At 41.6% G+C, this 20,824-nt stretch overlaps 4 protein-coding genes and 1 long non-coding RNA gene across 28 annotated transcripts in view; 3 read left to right on the top strand and 2 right to left on the bottom strand.

Annotated features, from left to right (window-relative positions):
- Positions 1 to 5,641: 5,641 nt before the first annotated feature.
- Positions 5,642 to 7,670, bottom strand: LOC136448570 (uncharacterized). Its single transcript, XM_066448186.1, has 4 exons — positions 7,417 to 7,670; positions 6,872 to 7,043; positions 6,547 to 6,659; positions 5,642 to 6,129 (listed from the first exon to the last, which is right to left on the bottom strand). Exons 1-4 carry the CDS (start codon positions 7,470 to 7,472, stop codon positions 6,123 to 6,125), a joined length of 348 nt encoding a protein of 115 aa, XP_066304283.1. The 5' UTR covers positions 7,473 to 7,670; the 3' UTR covers positions 5,642 to 6,122.
- Positions 7,671 to 9,684: 2,014 nt separating this feature from the next.
- LOC136448812 (uncharacterized) lies at positions 9,685 to 14,345 on the bottom strand. The gene is made up of 4 exons (XM_066448460.1): positions 14,114 to 14,345; positions 12,396 to 12,564; positions 10,775 to 10,887; positions 9,685 to 10,565 (listed from the first exon to the last, which is right to left on the bottom strand). Exons 1-4 carry the CDS (start codon positions 14,167 to 14,169, stop codon positions 10,550 to 10,552), a joined length of 354 nt encoding a protein of 117 aa, XP_066304557.1. The 5' UTR covers positions 14,170 to 14,345; the 3' UTR covers positions 9,685 to 10,549.
- Positions 14,346 to 14,573: 228 nt separating this feature from the next.
- LOC136448811 (uncharacterized) lies at positions 14,574 to 17,214 on the top strand. The gene is made up of 6 exons (XM_066448459.1): positions 14,574 to 14,708; positions 14,934 to 15,067; positions 15,312 to 15,462; positions 15,879 to 16,159; positions 16,359 to 16,493; positions 17,068 to 17,214. Exons 1-6 carry the CDS (start codon positions 14,681 to 14,683, stop codon positions 17,197 to 17,199), a joined length of 861 nt encoding a protein of 286 aa, XP_066304556.1. The 5' UTR covers positions 14,574 to 14,680; the 3' UTR covers positions 17,200 to 17,214.
- A 136-nt stretch (positions 17,215 to 17,350) lies between these two features.
- On the top strand, positions 17,351 to 18,311 carry LOC136449000 (uncharacterized). The gene is made up of 2 exons (XR_010757962.1): positions 17,351 to 17,522; positions 17,957 to 18,311. It is a non-coding gene; the product is annotated as an uncharacterized lncRNA (long non-coding RNA).
- A 1,658-nt stretch (positions 18,312 to 19,969) lies between these two features.
- The window catches only part of LOC136449129 (calcium-activated potassium channel subunit alpha-1-like), a 108,463-nt gene continuing 107,608 nt past the window's right edge, over positions 19,970 to 20,824 (top strand). For 18 of the 24 annotated variants that reach the window (XM_066448985.1, XM_066448973.1, XM_066448974.1 and 15 more), the window contains exon 1: positions 19,971 to 20,498. In XM_066448985.1, the coding sequence (XP_066305082.1) occupies positions 20,196 to 20,498 (303 nt within the window). In that variant the 5' untranslated portion in view covers positions 19,971 to 20,195. Of the gene's footprint in view, positions 20,499 to 20,824 lie in introns of all 24 variants that reach the window. The other 6 variants (XM_066448984.1, XM_066448971.1, XM_066448969.1 and 3 more) reach the window with 2 other exon arrangements.

Raw genomic sequence — 20,824 nt, 5'->3', positions numbered from 1 at the left:
TCATGTTGATTGTGTCCTGACTCAGGCGGTTCCGACGCTGTGTGAGCCCCGTGCGCTATTGCTGTCTGGAGTCCCGCTTTTTCACCTCAACCTTTTTTGTTGACCTGTCACTGATTCCAAAAAAATAACAATATATTTATAACCAAGAAGTCGCCGGAATTATGTTAGTATAACGCTTTAAGTGATATGGAATTAGTTTTAGCCTTAGCAGATGGGTGTGCGATTTTCGGTCCAATCGAACTAGTCCCATAGTTTAACATAGGTCACAGCGACCGTTGCGATGGCAACGGTGGTCTGACGGTTAAAAAAATACACTTTAAGTGAGATGACGTTGATAGCTGACATATCATTCAACTTTGGCCACATAGCATATGTAACGTTATGGCCTATCCCTGTCGCTAGGAGTACCGGGTGTACGAGAGAAGTACTAGTACCATATGCTAGAGTACACGAACTATGCGCGCGAGTTAATGTTAACGACGATAAACATGGTTAAGTCATTTTCTCTTCGTCTGGTGCTATTAGTGTCTTTCGCAGTTTGTTACCTAAACAAGTGAGATTTTCATCCTAGCTGTCGAAAAAAATTCTCAAAATCGTTACACTGTGTCTGCATCAATTATTGATTACAGTCAGAACGTTCGGAAGTCATTTACTTTTTTATTGTAGCAGTCTTTAATTTGGCCGGTTTACACGAGGCACAGAGTTTTTACTAAATAAAAACTGTCCTGCGACACTTGTCCTAGGACATTTGACCTAGGACACACGTCGTAAGTGACTCGTGTAAACCGGCCCATTGTTTTTGTACAGCTACTACATTTCCTTTGTACAAATGATCTGTATCTGTATACTTCAACTGCCCTTCGTCACAACATATTACATCACGGGAATTTCCACTTCTCATGTAGGTGGCTTGCAAGCCTTCCGAATAGTGATAGTGAAAGCTGTTCGTGTATGAGTCAGTGGAAACCACCGTGACGGGTCCACAATAGTGTTTACTGACTCCCTGGGTCATGTTGATTATGCCCTGACTACGGTCCTGCATGGCATTGTGTGAGCGCTATTATTGTCTACTGTCTAGAGTTCCGCTTTTTTATCTCAACGTTTTTTGTTCATCTGTCACTGCTTTAAAAAATGTAACCAAGAAGTCGCTAGAGAAAAAAGCCAATACATGTTTAATAAATCAACGTAACGACACAGAATTCTAGCTCATTTGTCCTTAAAATGACACTAGTGCGATTAGTTAAGAGAATATTTTGAAATCTTGACCCGCTGAAACGCTATTTCCTGCGTAACGAGGAATTACTCAAAATTCAGGATGACAAATAACGCGCTACGTAGAATTGAAACGACCAGTAACGCTTCACGATTAATATATCGATAACGTTTAACGTTGAATTTTGGAGCGGGCCGGCTATGATTAACGGTGAATTAAAATAGCGCATAACGCTTAACGGAAAAAGGCATACAAGCCATCTTTTAGGTTAAGAGTCAAATTTGCCTCCCTAAAAGGCCCTGACCACTACTGGCGTACTCCCAACCACCAGCTAACCCATTCCAGAACTCCTGTCCACAACCGAACTTGTTTTGAAAATTTCAAAACATTAATCCGTTTTTCGGCTAGCCTAGCCGAACATCGGCCAACCGTGCCGAACACCAGTCGACCAAGCGTCCCGAACCACCCCCATGATTGAGGGAAGATCGGGAGGCCATGTTCGGCTATATATAACCGGAGCCTTACCGGTCAAAGGTTAAGTGGTGGATTTTGCACAGCATTGTTTACTTTAAACTAGAGTTAAGTATTTTTGCCGCATATGCTTCAGGTTTGCTAGGTTAGTTTAGCGGTTACGGGGTCTTTTTATAAATATGAATTGGTATTGAATTTTTATTTTAGTTGATGTGTGATAGTTGTGTGCCGATTTGTTAGAAATAGAGAGAACGCTAGCAACCCCAAAAAACACCCCTCCCAATAAAATGGTATGGCGACCCTGTGACGTCACAATTCAAGATGGCGGCCACCACACATGCCAACGGATCCAACAAATGTTTTGCTACGCAAACCCGTAATTGTCTTACAATCTGGGAACTGTTATCGTGACGCTTAGGCCACACCATCTTAATTTTATGGATGACATCGTTTGGAGTCCCCAAAACTAATGCGCGAGGGCGAAAAAAAGAAAAATCTAGCAAAAAAAAAGATAAACCGGAGGACTAAATAGCTGGTATTGCCAATTAAACCACAGAACACAGTGTAAAAAACAAACAAGTCTTTATTTGTTGGCATTAGCTCATATTAAAGTGGCCTGGGTGCCATCCTATTTCTACCGGGGCTCCTACACTCGCTTCCCTAAAATTTTTTTTAGGGAAGCGAGTGTAGGAGCCCCGGTAGAAATAGGATGGCACCCAGGCTAATATTAAAGTGCTTTTAACATGGATGATGCCTGGTTTAAAGACCCATATGTAACATTTGGCCGTTCAAAGAAGAAAAGAAATGTGTTCGGCTGTGTACACAACATCACGCCTTCAGTCAGAGCAAGTATTGTCATATCATGAACAATATACTACTGGGCTCATGAGGGGCGGCGCCCGCTTCAATCGCTCCTAGTCACATACATACCAGTTGTGTTGGGCAATGTGAGTGTATATAGTGTATTACGATAAGCCGGCTCAATGCTGCCCCTTTGCGGCAATATGACTCTACAAGTTTCTTCGGAGGTGATTTTTTTTGTTGTTGTTGGAGAACAGGCGAAAATCAATGCGCGCGCGGATGTCATCCGAAAAATTAAGATGGTGTGGCCTTATTATGAGTGAAATTCAGTAACTACAATGTAGTCCTCCCCGCTCTATTTGTATATGTCGAAGTAGGCCTCTAAAATAGACTGAACTAGAGTTCCACGACCTCATATCTTCGCCAAATAATATGAATTGTACCGACAGATGCAAGTACCAAACTCCCGCCATTTACCAATATGGCATTACATAGCCAACAACAATTAAATTCAAGTCTTTATTTGCTTAAATAATATCTATCAATATTCCCCTCTTTCTCAGTGGCTTGATATGCCACAGGCCTGAAAGTCCTCTCATGGAATGTCAATGACGGTTAGACATCCAGGTAATAAGATACGCAAGAAAACTGGATGGATTTTCGAAACGTAGTATAACTCTATCAAATATTAGACCCTGTTTTGCATAATCAGCATGTAATTGTTTAACTTGGCTTGGCTATATCAATTATCAGATTCAGCTATTTTAAAATACCCAACATGAATGTAAAAAGTCCTGTCATTTACGAGCATAGTGTTATTATCTTGAAGTATAATCTCAGCAATAATTCAAATGAGGTCATTTGAATAATTGATATTTCGATTATAATCGATAATTACTAGCCTCTCTTTCAGTGAAGGATGACATAGTTTTCAAAGGTGATTTGTTTTTATTTGTTTTTTTCGGCTGTAGATAAGTACAGCAAGGGCTACAAAAGGCTAAGGCTATTACAAAGGGTTAGCCCTGGTAACTGAACAATATGCAGACCTTGATACAAGCTTTCACAAAGACTAGAATACGACTAAAATGCATATAAACGGGCACAAACATAGAACTCAGCGCATTTAAAAACATTTCATTAATCATGCAAATTAGGTCCTGTTTGGCATAATTACCATGTTACGTCAATCATAAGATCCGCTTTTAAATCTTCATACCAAACATAACAGATTCATTTTAGTCCTGTTCTTTCGATTGCCCAGCTAGTAAGCTAGCTGTTGACCTAGATTCAGGACGCCAGCTGTTGACCTAGATTCTGGACGCCAGGTGTGTACTAACACATACCTCGTACTATGGTGCGGCAGTCCTATATATGCCAATTATTACGTTAGGTAGGTCATGATCTGCATAATGAGCATATCATTATGCTGATCATCACCTAAGGAACATTTATACCAAATACAAGAATAATCCATCAACCCCTGCTTGAGTTATCCTCCTCAAAAGTTACAAACAAATAGGCCCACTGTAGTTTAAGGCAAGCCGCAAGGGGGCCCAAATTTACATCACTTACTCTCTGCCCCAAGATCTATCTGCCACTCAAAAAATTATAACCTTACTACCTGCAAAAAATTCGACAACAAACTTTAAGCGGATTGATAAACTTTATTCATTCATTATGCAAATAAGTTCCTGGTTTTCATAATATGTATTTGAATATGTTAGACATTACCCAAGCTATTTACATACCAAAGATCATGACGATCCGTCAACCCCTTCTGTAGTTATTAGCCTCCAAAGGTTTCAACAAAAACGCCAACTGCAGGTCCAAATAAGCCGCTAGGGGGGCCAAACTTACACCATCCATTCCCTGCTCCAGACCCTATGTATTGGTGAAAAAGCATGAACCTGGCACTTCCAGAAAATTCGACCACAAAATTTAAAACTCAGCTGCAGTACCTTAATTATCCGCTAGGAGGCCCATTATCGAACTTGACCTTCCTCTTTAACGCTCCTACCTACCAACTGAATCTCATGCACAGCCGTCAACAGCACCTCGAGTTATGCTGGCGACATACAAATTCACACACATATAAAGCCCGCTGCAGTACCGACGGAAAATGCCAGGTGAACCATTTTTGAACTTGACCTCCGTTTTTACAATATCTACACACCTGCAAAAAGTCATGAACATCCATCAACGTTTCCGTCACTTTTTTTGCCTACATACAAACACAAAAAAATGTAAAGTCTGCTGCAGTACTGTTGGAAAACGCCAGGTAAACCATTTTTGAACTTGACCTTCCTTTGCACAACCACTACACACCTACCAAAAATCAGAAAGATTCATTGAAGCTTTCTTGAGTTATGCTCCTGACATACATAAAGACCCACCCAACAGATTTTTCAACCGAAAACATAATCTTCTCCGAGTACAAGTACTCGGCGAAGATAAAAAGGATAATGTTATATTGCTTCTCGATCTTGCATAACGTTACAAGAGGAGAAGAAGAACTTTATTGCGCAACAAACGTAACGGGTACAATGTATGGCAATTTGTAGATTCATAACAATCGACTATTTCTAATATGTAACAATTTCAAAGAACTTATCTTTTACAAGAATAACAATCGATCTGATAATGTGCATTCTAATGGCTAAAACAGTATACAATGTAGTGATGACGATGATAGTATTCTGTACAGTATATGATGATAGTACTAGTATTCAATGTAGATGTAAACGTGTCAGGAATGTAAAACAATGTCTCGTTTTTGCATAGAGTTATATATAAATTGGCCTACATGAGCGCGATCAATCTCGAGCTCACAGTTATCACAGATGATTTGCACTGTGTTTCGGCATTTGAGAGAATATCACCAACTTGGCAATTCACAAGTCACAAAAGAACATTTATTTGACTCATTTTTCAGTTTATTTGACAGTCTGTATAGCATTATGAGTTAGATATGTATTTGTCAAAGTGTCCGATACAATCTCCTTGCTTAATCACACATATTGCAAACAAATACAACATTTGAAATTTTCTATTTCAGCAATCTAAGCATAAAACTGACGTACAGTAAAGATTAAAGAAGCTTAGAAGTGTGACAACAATATAGATCGACAAAGCTGTTTTTTTTTGTAAGTAGATACCTTTTCAAAAGTGTCGAATACAACCTCCTTGCTTAATACCGCATATTTATCTGTTTCAATTGCAAACATATACAACATACAGATCGACAAAGCTGGGTTTTTTTGCTAAATCATAGGTGTAAGGCCATCAAGGTGATGATTTTGTATTCAGTTATTTGTTAGTGTACGTAGCAGTTTTTCCTAATTAACATACAATGATTAAATTGTCCGCTGGAATGAGTCAGAACTTCAAAATCTGTCATGAGCTGGACTGTCGGGTTTCCGTAAGTACAAGCAGTGTCTTCTTTAATCTAGGAAGTTTGTTTATGACTGACATTATCACAATATCTATTACGTTCAATTGTTGTGACCTATAAGAAATTCGAACGCAAATAAAATGAAAAGAAATAAACTAAAGCAACATAAACCCAGCCAGATGAGAGTAGAAGCAAGGTCACAGGTCATATGGACTTGGATTTTCTCCTCATCAGCCATTAGAAGCCTCATCCTCTGTAAGAAAGTAAGGAAATCAGTCAGTCACGATGGTAAATCGGTTGTATTATTACTGTACGCACTCGTATTGTGTTCACAATTTCAGAGGCCTAAAATATATACATAAGGTGCATTGCAATTTCCGCTACCCTTTCACCATTTTGAACTTGGTGGTCAAAAAATATTTGTCATCGTTAGTGAGACGACTATCTGTTGGGACAGTATGATGGAATTGCATATAAATCGACATATAATCGATAGAGAAGCTATATTTTAGATAGCTATGTATTTCGTTTGAATCTAGAGAGTGTGATCATATGTCAACGAAAGTTTTATCATCTTATCATATTTAGGTAAGTTGTCAAATGCTAGCTAGACACATGATAATTCTGTAATTTTGACACAGAATGCGATTAATGATACAGAAATACGTACTTGAATTGTTTGTCTACGCTTTGTATGAGTTTGGTGACCCAGACTGCTCCGGCTTCCTTCAGGTGAGGCAGACCGATGGACATGGCGTGCATGAATCCTTCCAGATCTGCCGACTAAATAAAAAGGGGGAAAATGTTAACTGTTTTTTTACTAACGTTATATCACTTTGTGCGCTACATCATTTGGTCACCAGTATTTGTTCACAAAAGATAATCGTCCAACTCCTTAAACGACATCTCTCCGATCCTGTTTAGAAATCATATTTTCACATACCATGTTGGTTTACAGGTTTGAATTTATTTTCTACTGTGTCTATGAAGTTTACCTGCCATCTTTCGTAGTTGTGTTTGCTCCCTGGGTCCCTCTCGCCACAGTCGAACTTCCAGTAGATGATTTTGTCGCGGTGAGCCATTGTCTGACAGGACAGATAGCCGTCCTCATCCACGTACATGGTGCCGTTGTCTGCATTACAGACCCATCCGGAGATTAACCGGTTCCTACAACCACAATTCAATGTTTATAGCACGCACTAACCGATTAAACTGAACAATGGAGTGGACATATGGTGATTAATATTAGGGAACAAACAGTGTGTGAGCGTTTGTTAGAATGGAGTTTCATTTTAGACATTATCTTCTATCGACAGAAATTAAATGTAGTCTGACTCGATAACGGTTCTAGCAGCCCCCCTCTATTTTTTGGGAGGGGCTGGGCAGTGACGTTTTGTTACTCTGACTATGAATATGAATGGAACGGCACAAAAACAACATCATAGTAGCCCTGGCATGTATGACCACTTCACAGCCACTGTCTGGTAGCAACATATTACTCTAACGTCACTTGGTAAAGTGTAATTTAGGTTGTACTTACTGCCCCGAGCATCCCGTGACAGGACAGGGAACCTTCAACGCGTAGCGGGTAGGCATTTTTGTCTGAAGACACCAAACCACCAGACAAGCACCGAAAACTGAGAAGTGGTATTGCTCTCCCAAAGCAGAAGCAAATATTGACGATTATTATGAAAAGGGGATTTTTTATGTGCTGTCACGGGGATTCCTAGTGAGTCAGTGTTATCGGGACTTCGGTGGTTTTAGTGCCATATCAGGAATCCCCTCATTACTCAAACTTTCAGTTTCGCAGGCGCATGACTCACGCGAAAGAACTTGAATGCAACGTTAGCTACGTGTTACAAAAGGGCGTTGGTATTATCACAACGTATATGTTACGTGCGTTCAAAGCTTGTGACCTGTATGAAATTCGAACTTAAGAAGTAAAACCAAAGACATTATGTAATGTCCTCGGTAAAACGAATAAAGTTAACCAAAATAAAGCATCCAAATGAAACAAGACTGGCAATGGAAAAAAGACATTGCCATGGCGACGGTTGTTGTTGTGGGTCATGTGTTAATGTATTATGTCTATGGCACTGTAAATTGGTGTTGTTCATACTGGATATCCAAACAAGTGAATAATGACGATGGTCTATATTGACTTGCACTCGATGAGTGATTGGCTTTTGGCAGGCCATCATTTATTTATGAGAAGACTAGGTGGGAATTGAGTAGCCATTTTGGTATGTGGTATGTTGAAAAGTTGCCTGTCTTTTATGGTGGATTATGTATGCAGGTGTGTCATTCTATTGTTATAGGTATTTTGTATTGTCACAAAGTATGTTTGAAAAGAAATAGTCATGTGCATGGTATAAAAACCATAAAACTTTATTAGAAATATAAACTCCAAGTCAGTAAGAACATCTTAGTAGAAAGATATAATGTAGGAACTCATACATAAGTGTTGTGACATGTTTTGTGTAATAGCTTTAGCTGCCAGGTACCTTGATAATTTTATTATGTGTCCAGTGTTTATATATATCGGCGATGTATATATGTATAATGCCCCCTCCCCTGGTCAATACGTACCCAATATACTAGTAGTATGTCTTGGGTACTATATAATTGTTTTTTTTTGGGATTAGAAATATAAACTCTAAGTCAGTAAGAATATCTTAGTACACAAATATAACGTGAATTTGTGTCTCATATACTCCCATATATGCACCTTTATTTAGATATACATTTGTAAATGTACGAAAAGAACTAAGACACAGAGCATTTTCAATGGTTATTACCCATAAAGATGATAAACCACGTTCCAATTAAAATATAAAAAAAATATGCAAAAGTATACATCGCATCATGGGAATTACCACCACTGAGTAGTTTTTTAGCCTCCTCAATAGTGAAAGTAGTCCGACGATGACGGCTGGATAACAGTGTTTACTGGTGCACTGTGTCATGTTGACTGTGTCCTGAGACTCCCGACACTATGGAAAATACCTTCAGTTATCATTATCTGGTGTTCAACTTTTTCCTTTCATGCTCTTCTTGATCACACACTTGTCACTACGTACAAAAATAACAAAACAACTGAGAATTCAAAGGTGGCAAGGTCAAACACCCACACAAACTAAAATTAAATCGCTTGAAACGGCACAGGTGTGGTAGCTTCCCGGTCAAAGGTCAAAGTTCACTGGCTCGTGTAATACAAATAGTTACCAGGGCTAGCCCTTTGTAGTTGGGTAGCCCTGGCTGGCTTTTTTTTGACAGGCAAATGAATAAATCAAATCAAACACAAACGGTGAAGAGTAACATTACTTTGAATATGTTAACTGCGATATTACTTTGTGGTACAAACCGGTATTCAATAGGTGAAATCATCGAGTCATAACTTTTCCTTGCTACTCCTGGCCACCAAGCTATTTGTACAGATAGTCGCTAACTATTCAAATGTTAGCCACTAAACTGGAATTATCAAAGGCTCAAACAAATAAACAAACAAAGTGTAACGTTAGATTATCCGGTTGGAAATTGTCGGAGCTCAAGAAAAATTACAGTAGAGATGTTTCGCGTTGTTGTTAGGAAGTCCGGGTTGCTATTGTCAACGTAGATAAACATCACAACCGACGTTAACAACTTGTTTTCTTTACTTTGCTATCGGTATAGATATCTACGTAACATATCTGGTCTGCAGAGCACTACTGTCCATCCATAAGAGATACTACCCCTCTCCGACACCCCCTAATAGATATTACGACACGTCATAAATGCCCGAGACACAAAACAAGTCACAGACACTTGCTCCAGGAGAACAAACGTATAAACGTACTTTAATTGTACAGATAGACATCTTTATCATGACCAACTCATCATAGCTATCGAAATAATGTCTTCTCTTATCTTAATCATGTGTAAATAAGTATATACAAAATGATAACAAGTCATTTTGCATTAAGCAGTCTTAGCTCGTACACTGTATTTATTAGTCGAACCACACAGTGCAAACTTCATACGTCGAGAAGAATGTCAGTTGGCATAATTTTTGTCATATACGATCGCACTATTGCTTTACAAAGTGAACAACAACAAGGTGAACAGAGTTTCAATCCAAATATCCTCTGGAATGAAAAAAAGTTTAGGCCCTATCCAGCTTTAGGTACTGCTATGCATAATTAGCTTAAGTATATATTGTCGTTAGTCCTGGGCACATATCACTTTGCGTATGGATGCTGATATCATATCTTATTCAAAAACTTCCTATCGACCAGAGTGTTTGTCCATTTTGTCCAGAGGTAGTTGAAGGCGAATATCACTTTTTGATTGTATGTCCCAAATATTGTGATGTACGTACTTCACTATACTCAATGATATCGTCGGATCTACCAGGATTTATCTCAATGGACTTGAATAGCAAATTTAAGTACATGATAAAAGGTGACAACCCATGCATGGTATACATTGGGAAGTATATCAAAGAATGTCTAGACGTTAGAAACTCCTCCAATGATTGTAAAATCCCATTGTCATCCCATACTACTACACCATATTGTATAAGATAGACTGATTAGCCTAATAGAATATACCAGTGAATGCCATACTTTGTACCTTGTACAATTGTTGTGCAATAAAGTTATTATATAACGTATTTTTTCGTCGAATGCCCCTCCCTAGTAGTCTCCGTTTCTGCAGAAAAATAAAGAAATCTGTCAGTCACAATGGCAGAACGTTTTTTGGCTGTATACGTAGAGGATCAACATAACTGCAGGTATTGAAGAGGGCTATAAAATCAGACTGCGCCATGGAAGTCAGCTCATATTTCCTATATACTAGCAAGTTTGTCTTTTTTCTTAGATAAAAGCAAGTTATGCAGCAAACGTTATTTAGATACGTACAAAAACTGTTTCTCGACGCTCTGTATGAGTTTGGTGACCCAGACTGCTCCAGCTTCCTTCAGGTGAGGCAGGCCGATGGCCATGGCGTGGGAGAACCCTTCCAGGTCTGCCGACTGGATAACGAGATTTGAAATTAGATAAAAAAGGTTCAATATTGTCACAATCAGCCGATAAATTTTGTACCCCCTCCCCCCCTAGGCCCTACCCGTACAATTCTTCATGATACGTATATCAATAATTATGCTTATGTATCGCATTGTGCCAATTTCAGGTTTGCGTGGCAAAACCTTTGTTGGATCCGTTGGTATGTGTGGTGACCGCCATCTTGATTTTGTGATGTCGCAGGGTAGCCGTAACATGTCATTGGAAGGGGTGTTTTTTTGGGGGTCCCTTAGCGTTCTCTCTATTTTTAAGAAATCGGCACACAACTATCACACATTCAGCTCAAATAAAAATAAAAATTCAATACCAGTTCATATCTATAAAAATACCCCGTAATCGCTTAACTAACATAGCAAACCTGAAGTATATGTAGCACAAATACGTAACTTTAATTATCTCCATGAAAAATGGAGATATAGTTTTGGGTGTGTTTGTCTGTGTGTTTGTTTGTCTGTGTGTTTGTTTGTGTTTCCGCACTACTGTAGTAAGCATAACTCAAAAACCTCTTGATGGATTACAATGATATTTGGTATATGGGCAGGTGTTGTGAAGCCGAAGTTCAAGGTCGATTTTGGGCCCCCTGGTATGTGACCTTGGTACTGCAGCAGAACTTCAATTTTTGTATCTTATGACCTGGACGTGCTGTGGTCTTGATTTTTGGGTGGCAGATAGCTTGTGATGTAATAAAGAAGTGGTGTAGGTTTGGGCCCCCTAGCAGCTTCCTCTGGAACTGCAGGGCCGTTTTTGTGAAAATCTTCTAAGGAAAATAACTGAACAAAGGAACGACGGATTTCCTTGATATTTAGTATGCAGGTAGCTAAGATAGAGATGTACACAATGAAGTGCAAATTATGCTAATTTGGACTTAATTTGCATAGCTAATGAGGAAAATCTATATTTGCAGTGTTTTCCATTATCAGACTCAAATACATGTAACGTATGTAGTTTATGGAAAGTGGATCATCAACAGATACCAATTATGCAAATAAATTCCTAATTTGCATAATTGATTCAAAACACCATTTCTCATCTAATTGGAAAATTATAGGACTGTCAACATGGTTCTTAGTATGAAGGTAGCTTAGACAGAGATATACGTAATGAAGTGCAAATTATGCCAATTGTGACTTAATTTGCATAGCTAATGAGGAAAATCTATATTTGCAGTGTTTTCCATCAAATACATGTAACATGTAGTTTATGGAAAGTGGAGCATCAACAGATACCAATTATGCAAATAGATTCCTAATTTGCATAATTAATGCAAAAACACCATAATTCATCTAATTGGAAAATTATAGGACTGTTAATATTGCAACATGTGTAAGTTAGATAAATGCGTTAATGACCAAGCATATATTATGCAAATGTGTAAGTCATTTGCATGAATAGAATCGTTCATGGAGATATGAGGTCGTGGAACTCTTGTTTTGTGTTTGTTATGAGTATAAAGTTTTACCACATATCGCTCGTAGTTGTGCTTGCTCCCTGAGCCCCTCTCACCACAGTCGAATTTCCAATAGATGATCTTGGCGCGGTGGTTGTTTGAGTAACAGGACAGGAAGCCGTCCTCATCTACGTACATGGTGCCGTTGTCTTTCGCGCAGACCCATTGGGAGAGCTTGGACCTGGGAAATAATGAAATTACATTAAAGATTGATAAATGAATAGATAAATAAAAAACATAGTACATAGTCTACTAGACGGCGATCCCTTAGCTTAGCAACTTTTGAGTGCCCAAAATTGCAGGTTTGCGTAGCAAAACCTTTGTTGGGTTCATTGGCTTGATTGGTGGCCGCCATCTTGAATTGTGACGTCACAGGGTCACCATATTGGATTCAATACCAATTTTATTTGGAGGGATGTTTTTTTGGGTCGCTAATGTTGGGTGTGACCATTTTGAGGGAGGGGTGTTTTTTCTTGCTAGTTTCCAAACAGATGTTTTGAGGAAAAATCATAGCGTTCTCTCTTTTTTTTAAACAAATCAGCACACAACTTCAACTCAAATAAAAAGAAACATTCAATACCAATTCATATTTATGAAAAGACTCCGTAATCGTTGAATTAACATAGCAAACCTGAAGTATATGTAGCACAAATACTTAACTCTAGTTGGGTTTGTGTCACACTTACTTTTATAATTAGAATATCACGCACGATGGAACAACAACAAAACACACAATACTTAAAATGGTTCGTTCTTTGTCTATGAAATTCACTGAGTGAGCAGTCGAATTTTTATTGGTAGCAGCCGCTAGTGGAAATGGGATATAAGCGAACAGTTTATTCGAGGGGGCAGGAACAGAAATAAAAGAGGGACCGCACAAAGCAGATATTCATTCCCCCTGTACATACATGCACGTCACAGGCCCTATATTAGTGGAACCTAGCTTCATGCTAGCCTATGCCAGGCTCCAGAGGCGGCTGGAAAGAGTAGAAATTGGCCAAATAGACAGAGAAACATAAAAGTGAGGTTAGTTTGCTATAGGGGTACAGTTGGCATATTGGACCCTCTCTCCGTAGCCGACTCCCTTAGCATACTATTCACTCTATTTGGCCAATTTCTACTATTTTTCCAGCCATCCGCGGAGCCTGGTAGAGGCTAGCTTCATGCCACCGTTGGGAAGAATCATACAGCCGTTGCCTCGTCGAGAATGAAATCTAGTTGTCCTTGCTGTATAGCCGTGGTGACTTAACAGGACTGCATTTACTTGTTGCACGGCACACAAGCATATTTCTTCTTCAATAAAGGGCCATGCATTGTGTACAACAAGTGAATGCGGCCCTAATGTACATTCACCACGCGCCTAGTATAGCCTGGTCCCAGTCTCTAGAGTCTCTAGGGGTCGGCTTAGTATATAGGGGTGTTTTACCGGGCCCAGTCTGCTTTATTGAGCTGTTTCTGTCAGCCTGTCTACTTAGCTGCCATATAGAATTTCGCAGCCTTTCTACTTTAGCTGCAATAAAGAGTTCCGCCGCCATCCTAGGGGGGGGGGGAACTAACTTAATCCAAGGCCGTAAACCCACACCGGTCCCCGAGCGGGCTAAGCTGTCTGGGCGGGCGGGCATCACTCCCAGCACCGTAGAGATATCGGGGAGCCCCCGATGGTATGTATATATGGTTTCCAGGCTACGCCTAGCAGAGCAGCGCCATATGTGTAGTTTAGGTGTACTTACTGTCCGGCGCATCCCGTGATAGGGCAGGGAATCTTCAGAACGTAGCGGGTAGGCATTGTCGTCTGGAGACACCTCACAGGCCACCTGGCTCACAGAACTGAGAAGCGGTGTACTACCTCCAAAAGTAAACGCCAACACTAGTAGCAAATGGCGATTTTGAAAAGGGGAATTTTTCAAATGTGGCGTCACGGTGATTTCCAGTGATTCACTTGCACCGAAACCGTGGGGATTCTAGTGACATCCAAGAAACCCTCTCACTCAGTATCATAACCCTGGATTCTGGAAAGTCCCGCCCCCTATTGTGTAATCTGAAAAACGGGAAGTTACAGCTTTCAGTTTCGCAGGGTCATGACTCACGCGGTGGAAATACCCAAACTGTACATTGAACAAGGCGGACCCTGGCAAAACATTGCGTGATGTCATGTTATCCCCATAGAAACCCGTGGAAAGAACCGTTCTCCGTCGAAAGTCCCGCCGAGCTAGAACAGGATACACCGTGGTACGACCTCAGACAAGCTTTCGGCGCTAGGCAGGCCAGGGGGAGGTATTAGTGACTTCTCATGAGAAATGAGCTGGTACTCGGGACATAGCAACGGTAAGTAAGATTACAGTTACAGACACTTCTTCTATAATTCATAGTTTGTGATCGATACTGGTCTTTTATACAGTCGGTGCATATGTAACGCTTGTATGTACCGTGGTTTGACGGAAAACGCTAAGTCATGAGTGATTGACCTGCACCGATATCTATATCTGGAAAGCTCGTCTAGCTGGATGGTTACGTGTCTCATTGATAACACAACATTATTACTGTTAACAGACCGTGGTGGAAGAGGCGACAGAGACCACGAGCGTTACACCGGAGCCTCAAGAACTTATGGATCTGGATCCAGGACAACTCAACCTCAACCGTATACGGCCAGTAGCCATGGCAACAGTCGACACACAGACATGGTATCTGCTCATTTCAAATGTTCGGGAAGGCATATTTACATATGCACAGTAACAAGCTAGATATGTGTGCTTCATGTTTGGTCAGGATTGACCAAATCTATACGGTACAGTGTAGTACATGTAACGTTATAAGAACACATTAAAAGGGTTGGCGTCGTGAGTACCTGCGGTCGGGCTGGTACCTCGGGTGATACTCCGTGTTGTATTCTATATTTATATATTTGGTGCATTCCGTATCGAACAGGTGAGTGAGAGACGCCATCATGGGCACGGGTACGACGCCGTCCAGGAACAGTCTGGTGGCGCCCACTACCGGGAGCCGCACGGTAACTACAGATCGGCGGGAGGGAGCTACGCACCCCAGAAAACGGAGCAGCGGCATCGGTCGTTGCAAGGTCAGTACTGCCCCCTATCTGGTAGATGTGGAATAGCATAAACATTTTCCCATAGCCTCGCAACGCCATCATGCTTGGATACTGAAAAATTGCAACATTGGCTTCGACAAACATAATGTTTAGTGCTATTGCTGAAATTACAGGTTTGCGTAGCAAAACCTTTGTTGGATCCGTTGGCATGTGTGGTGGCCGCCATCTTGAATTGTGACGTCACAGGGTCGCCATACCATTTTATTGGGATGGGTGTTTTTGGGGTCGCTAGCGTTCTCTCTATTTAGAACAAATCGGCACACAACTATCACACATTCAACTCAAAAAGAAACATAGCAAATCTGAAGAATATGTAGCACAAATATTTAACTCTAGTACTATTGCTGAAATTGATAATTAAAATGATCGCTTATTGTTTCATGCAGCCAGCAAACAGATGGTGTACGACGTTTACGCACAAAACATCGGGATTCTGGAAAAGCTGGAGGAGCGAGAAGATGTTGGTGGAAAAACAGGTGGTCGTCCGGACGTCACGAAACCGTCTCGCACCGGTGTTTCTACCAGAAGCGTCTCGCACACTGATCCACGGCGCTACGAGACGTCCCGTTGGCCGCAAGAGAGGGAGGACGCCCTGGGACGGTCAGGTCGTGGCTTGGGTCGGTCCGATGTGACTTTGCCCAGCCAGTCTGACAAGACTGAAAGAGATGTAAGCAATATTTTCAGTATTTTTTTTTCAGCTCAGATTTGGCCAGTAGATAGATTTATTGATTGCTTCTAATTCTGGCATCACCTATAATGGGATGGATGCTACAGTGTACATTATTACACCTTACAATTCACAGTGCACAATCGGGGGCAAATATTAAGTTATATGAAAATAAGTGTTTTGTCGGAAATCTTTACAGCTGAAAGCCGTGATGGAAGGAGAGCTCGTATGTCTGCAGGCTCAACTGCGCTTCTGTCCGCCAGAGATTCGCGATCAGACCCGGGACGAGCTCGTGCAGAAAACGTTGGGATGGATCTCCGAGAGAGAAGAAAAGGTAAACTGAGTATGAGCAGATTAGTCTACAAACGTGTCCATGCACAGTTGTTGCTGTTTTCCCACTCCAATGTGTAATATATGTGGCGTCGCCGTGGCGCAGTGGCAGGGTGTTTGGCCCCGGAACCCAGAGGTACTGAATCCGGGGTTCCCTGATTTGTCCCGTTGACGTTGTGCCCTTATGAAAGGCACTTTGCACAACTCTTCTCACTTCACTCAGGTGTAAATGAGTACCTAGCTTCGGATAGGACGTTAAATGGAGGTCCCGTGTTTGAGAAGAGCCACACCTCGAGCACGTAAAAGAACCCATCGCACTTATCGAAAAGAGGAGGGGTCCTTCTCGGTCATGTGAGTGGTTCAAAACCTACAGTCCTATGGCCGCACATGGGGCATTTGTCGTATTGAAGCCACCTGAGTTAGCGCAGAATGGCAGCCGCTCCAGACCCTTGCGATCTAGCCCCGCCAATTGTGCGCTCCTCGCAGTTCAGCCCCTGGCTGCGAAGAGGGAGAAGTCGGCCTACGGTACCCAATGATAATATGTTGGTCGTTGTGACTGATGCGTTCTTTCTTTGCAGGGCACCAAGACTGGTATGGTGGACAAGTATGCATCCAACTTGTTGGAAACGCTGTTGACTGGTGAAACTATGATTGGAACACGCGACACCGGCAGACACAAAAGGTACGATTCAAACATTAGACTGTATTAAACACAACATTTCGTTGGTATTTGTTATAATTCGATATAGACAAGTTCCGATACACATTTGGTTCATGAAGCTATGTTTTTAGTGCCCATGTGTTTTTCCCCAATATTTTTGTACTCTGTTGATATGAATGTTTTTTTTTTATCCATTGTTTTCTAACGTTTGAAGGTCAAGCCCAGCTGGCGAAGAAGCGGTCCTAGCAGGCGTGGGCGCACTGCAGATCGGGCAGCACTACGGTACCGAACAGGACCGACGGTTCCACGAGGACCCGACTCGGAAGGCTCGGTGCCCGAAGATCCGAACTGGAAACAAAGCTGACGTTTACGGTGAGATATGGACGAACATTCAGACACATTCAATGGTGTACTAAGGAAGTGTGTTGACAGGAAAAAGGCGGAGAGAGACGGCAAATTTCTTGGAAATGTAGAGGTTTGGAGTGATGCGAGAAGAGGATCTTTCTGCATGTGTTAACGTTCGTCCGTGGACTCTTTTTCCGCTACAGAAAAGTATAATATTTCTGACATTTTTTTGTTGTTGTTGAGATTTCGACATAGATCTAAAGTTGATCAGACTAATCTCATACCGAGGGGTTTAGTGAAAAGGCCATGTGTTACACGCCTATGTGAGGAAAATGATTTTATTTTGAAGGCCTCACCCTTTGCTAATTGCTCTCTCTCGCAGAATGTAGTGACTGTCTATGTTTTATCGTTTGTTTCCTTGTTTCATCAGAAATTCTGATTTTTCTTGACTCTGCTCACAGGTGCCAAGCGAGCCCTTTCTGTGAACCCCAGCCTTCGCACCCACTTGGACGGGAAGTATTGGTCAGGGAACCTGCGCTAAACCCGACAGGCGCCAGAGGGCGCTTCAGCATCAAGCAGTGTGTTGATGTCCTATATATTGTCGGTATACAATCCATCCTAGGGCACATTAGAATTGCGTCCTTCCTTATAAGTTAATACTTTCCAAAGCCCGCTTGTTCAAAGACTTTACTCAACGTATCTCGCTGTACGTGGTGGATAGAGAATAGCATTGTCGGATGTGACGATGACATTTTGCTGGTTTGTTTGCATTGTTACTAGTAGTCCCTTAACTTGAATAAAATACCACTCACATAAGTACGTATCCATCTGTTTCTTTTCGTATGCATCATAAGTTATAAACCGCATAAACATATTACAGATGTTGAATAAATGAAATGGGATATACTCAAAGTTCGTCTTATACAAGAACTGTAATATCATATCAGTGAATAATTTCATCAGGTTGGTGAATGACGTATTAGCAAAGTTCTTTTATTCACAACCACATATTTAACAGGAGCCAAAGTTTCGAGGACCGCCTGTCATCTTCATCAGGGCAATATGTTTTTACTGTTTCACTGTGCACTGTACGTAGCTAGGTGTTACTGGTTCAAAGTGCCCTGAAGCTAGGTGTTACTGCTAACAATGATGTCCCAAAATTGTTTGAAATATTGAACCTGACTTAGAAAATTGTCCCTTGGAAACACTCGATCAGACATACGACAAGGTGCACCCCTAGCGGCGAATGTAGCCGCATGCAGGAAAGCATTCGGATGTGAAACAAGAAGACGTCAGGATACTGTAAATGCATTTAAGTTCGCGTGGTTTTTATTTCGCAATAAGGCGAAAATGGGGTGTTCGCGGTGGTTTTAAATTTGCGGCAGCGCTATAGTAACATACTGCTACAGTATTGGACAAAAATGTTCGCGGTGAAACGGTCTCCGCGAAAACCGCGAACATAAAACCGGCCGCGAACATTTCTGCATTTACAGTACGCATTCCTCCTTTTTTCGGCATCAGTAACCAGTAACTGGTTAGACCTTTTAGCAAACGAATCTAGTTTACCTAATTACTAGGGTCTTGTTGTCTGCGACAAGAGCATATTTTCTTAACGCCAAAGAAAGAAAGAAAGAAAGAAAGAAAGAACGAAAGAAAGAAAGAAAGAAAGAAAGAAAGAAAGAAAGAAAGAAAGAAAGAAAGTAAGTAAGTAAGAAATTGTGTCGTTCCAACGATGCCTTGACATGTCTTAAAATACTCTTTGGCACAAAACTACTGAGGGATTTTTGTGAGCACTGTAACGTTAACACGTACCTTTGGATTAAGGATGTGTCATTCAGGGCAATGACACCTGTACTGTATACATATCACGTTACACTGTCAACATAGCAACGTTCAAACGAACAACAAGGGGCGTGTTAAAAACGACCCCAACGCCAAATTAACATTCCCAGTACGGGAGAAATGGCAACATTGATTGTTCAGCACGACTGGTAACCAATTTGCTGGAAGGCGTTTAAGTTTAACGCCTGGGACGTTACATTACTACTCTGCATTGGAAATGTGGAGACCCCTACAGCGATGAAAATCGGTGCGTGTCGCGGAAATCCGATATGGCCCTGCGAACTTATGCAAGCGTTTCTTACAAGGAGGTGCAATTTAAATATGAACATCAACGATTTTTACAACGTGACACTGGTTTTGAATATTGTCAGGACAAAGATTTGAAGACCGAAGCTTGGTGTGTTTTTCAAGTTGGTTTTATTTGTTTTGCACCTGCGCATTTGGGGAGGTGGAATGTGAATTACTAGAATAGCGTAAATATGATAAATCAGACATATCTGCTAGTCTTTGGGCTTTTGATACTTTTTGATGTGTGATGTCTTACATCGAGTCTACCTTTACATATTAATGGTACATCCTTACTTTGAGATGTACCCCACTGGCTAATGGTACAACCTGCCCCTCCCCGAATACTTGGTACATGCCAGTTCCATCGATCTCGATCACAACATGGAGTCAGACGGAAGGCGAGTCGTGCCGAGAGGAGCGGGAGGCTAGTTGGAATCGGGCGGGCTCTAGTCCTCTGACTTCGGCTCAGATTGTTTAGAGGACACGGTCAAGATACTGCCTCCATCGGAAGCACCGGGATTGTCAGCTCCGGCGACTCGTCCGGCCGCGCCGGCCGTGGCCTACCTGCCCATGGACACCATGGACGCCAACTGTAACCAGAAGGAGCGCATGTGGTGGGCCTTCCTCACGTCTAGCTTCGTCACCTTCGTCGGCGGTTTAGTATGTATCCTACTGTGGAGACTGGGCGCCTGGCTCTTCTGCCGAGTGGCGGAGAAACCTGTCGAGGTCGTGGCACAGTCGCCATCGACCACCAAAATGCAGGACACGGGAGTGTTCGTCAAGTCGCCCGACCCCGAGATCGGCTGGATGACGGCGGTGAAAGACTGGGCAGGTGTCCTCATCTCAGCCCAGACCGTCACCGGGAGAATCTTGGTACGACCCCCTTTAATATTTCCTAGCACTGTGTTGTGTTAATATTATATCATATTCCTTTAATATTAAACTAACTACGTTCGTTAAGGGGGGGGGGGCGTGCACCTGTTCGCTTGTCCGAATGTCCTATCGGCTGTAACGCCTTACCCGTCCTATCTCATAGCCCAGCCACCAAAGTAAGATCTCCGACAATTTTCAACATGTCATGTGAAATCCTTGCCTTGTTCGGCTATCTTTTCTGTGGCCTGTGGCGGACGGGGACGCGGCCCGTGGGACTTTTTGAATTCTCCGCGCGATTTTGGGTTCGGGTGTAGGATTTTAAGAAG

This window comes from Branchiostoma lanceolatum, chromosome 14 (assembly GCF_035083965.1).
Source record: "Branchiostoma lanceolatum isolate klBraLanc5 chromosome 14, klBraLanc5.hap2, whole genome shotgun sequence".
Taxonomy (NCBI): domain Eukaryota; kingdom Metazoa; phylum Chordata; class Leptocardii; order Amphioxiformes; family Branchiostomatidae; genus Branchiostoma; species Branchiostoma lanceolatum.
This window is presented reverse-complemented; position numbering and strand designations above follow the sequence as displayed.

What these genes read in the sequence shown, in the direction of transcription:
- LOC136448811 (XM_066448459.1), top strand. Translation starts at nt 14,681, where the DNA reads ATGAGCTGGTACTCGGGACATAGCAACG. An exon ending in ACAGTCGACACACAGACATG is followed by an intron (nt 15,068 to 15,311) that starts GTATCTGCTCAT and finishes CGTATCGAACAG; the next exon opens with GTGAGTGAGAGACGCCATCA. An exon ending in GCGGCATCGGTCGTTGCAAG is followed by an intron (nt 15,463 to 15,878) that starts GTCAGTACTGCC and finishes TGTTTCATGCAG; the next exon opens with CCAGCAAACAGATGGTGTAC.
- LOC136448570 (XM_066448186.1), bottom strand. Translation starts at nt 7,472, where the DNA reads ATGCCTACCCGCTACGCGTTGAAGGTTCCCTGTCCTGTCACGGGATGC. An exon ending in GTCACGGGATGCTCGGGGCA is followed by an intron (nt 7,044 to 7,416) that starts GTAAGTACAACC and finishes TTGTGGTTGTAG; the next exon opens with GAACCGGTTAATCTCCGGAT. An exon ending in ACAACTACGAAAGATGGCAG is followed by an intron (nt 6,660 to 6,871) that starts GTAAACTTCATA and finishes CTTTTTATTTAG; the next exon opens with TCGGCAGATCTGGAAGGATT.
- LOC136448812 (XM_066448460.1), bottom strand. Translation starts at nt 14,169, where the DNA reads ATGCCTACCCGCTACGTTCTGAAGATTCCCTGCCCTATCACGGGATGC. An exon ending in ATCACGGGATGCGCCGGACA is followed by an intron (nt 12,565 to 14,113) that starts GTAAGTACACCT and finishes ATTATTTCCCAG; the next exon opens with GTCCAAGCTCTCCCAATGGG. An exon ending in ACAACTACGAGCGATATGTG is followed by an intron (nt 10,888 to 12,395) that starts GTAAAACTTTAT and finishes CTCGTTATCCAG; the next exon opens with TCGGCAGACCTGGAAGGGTT.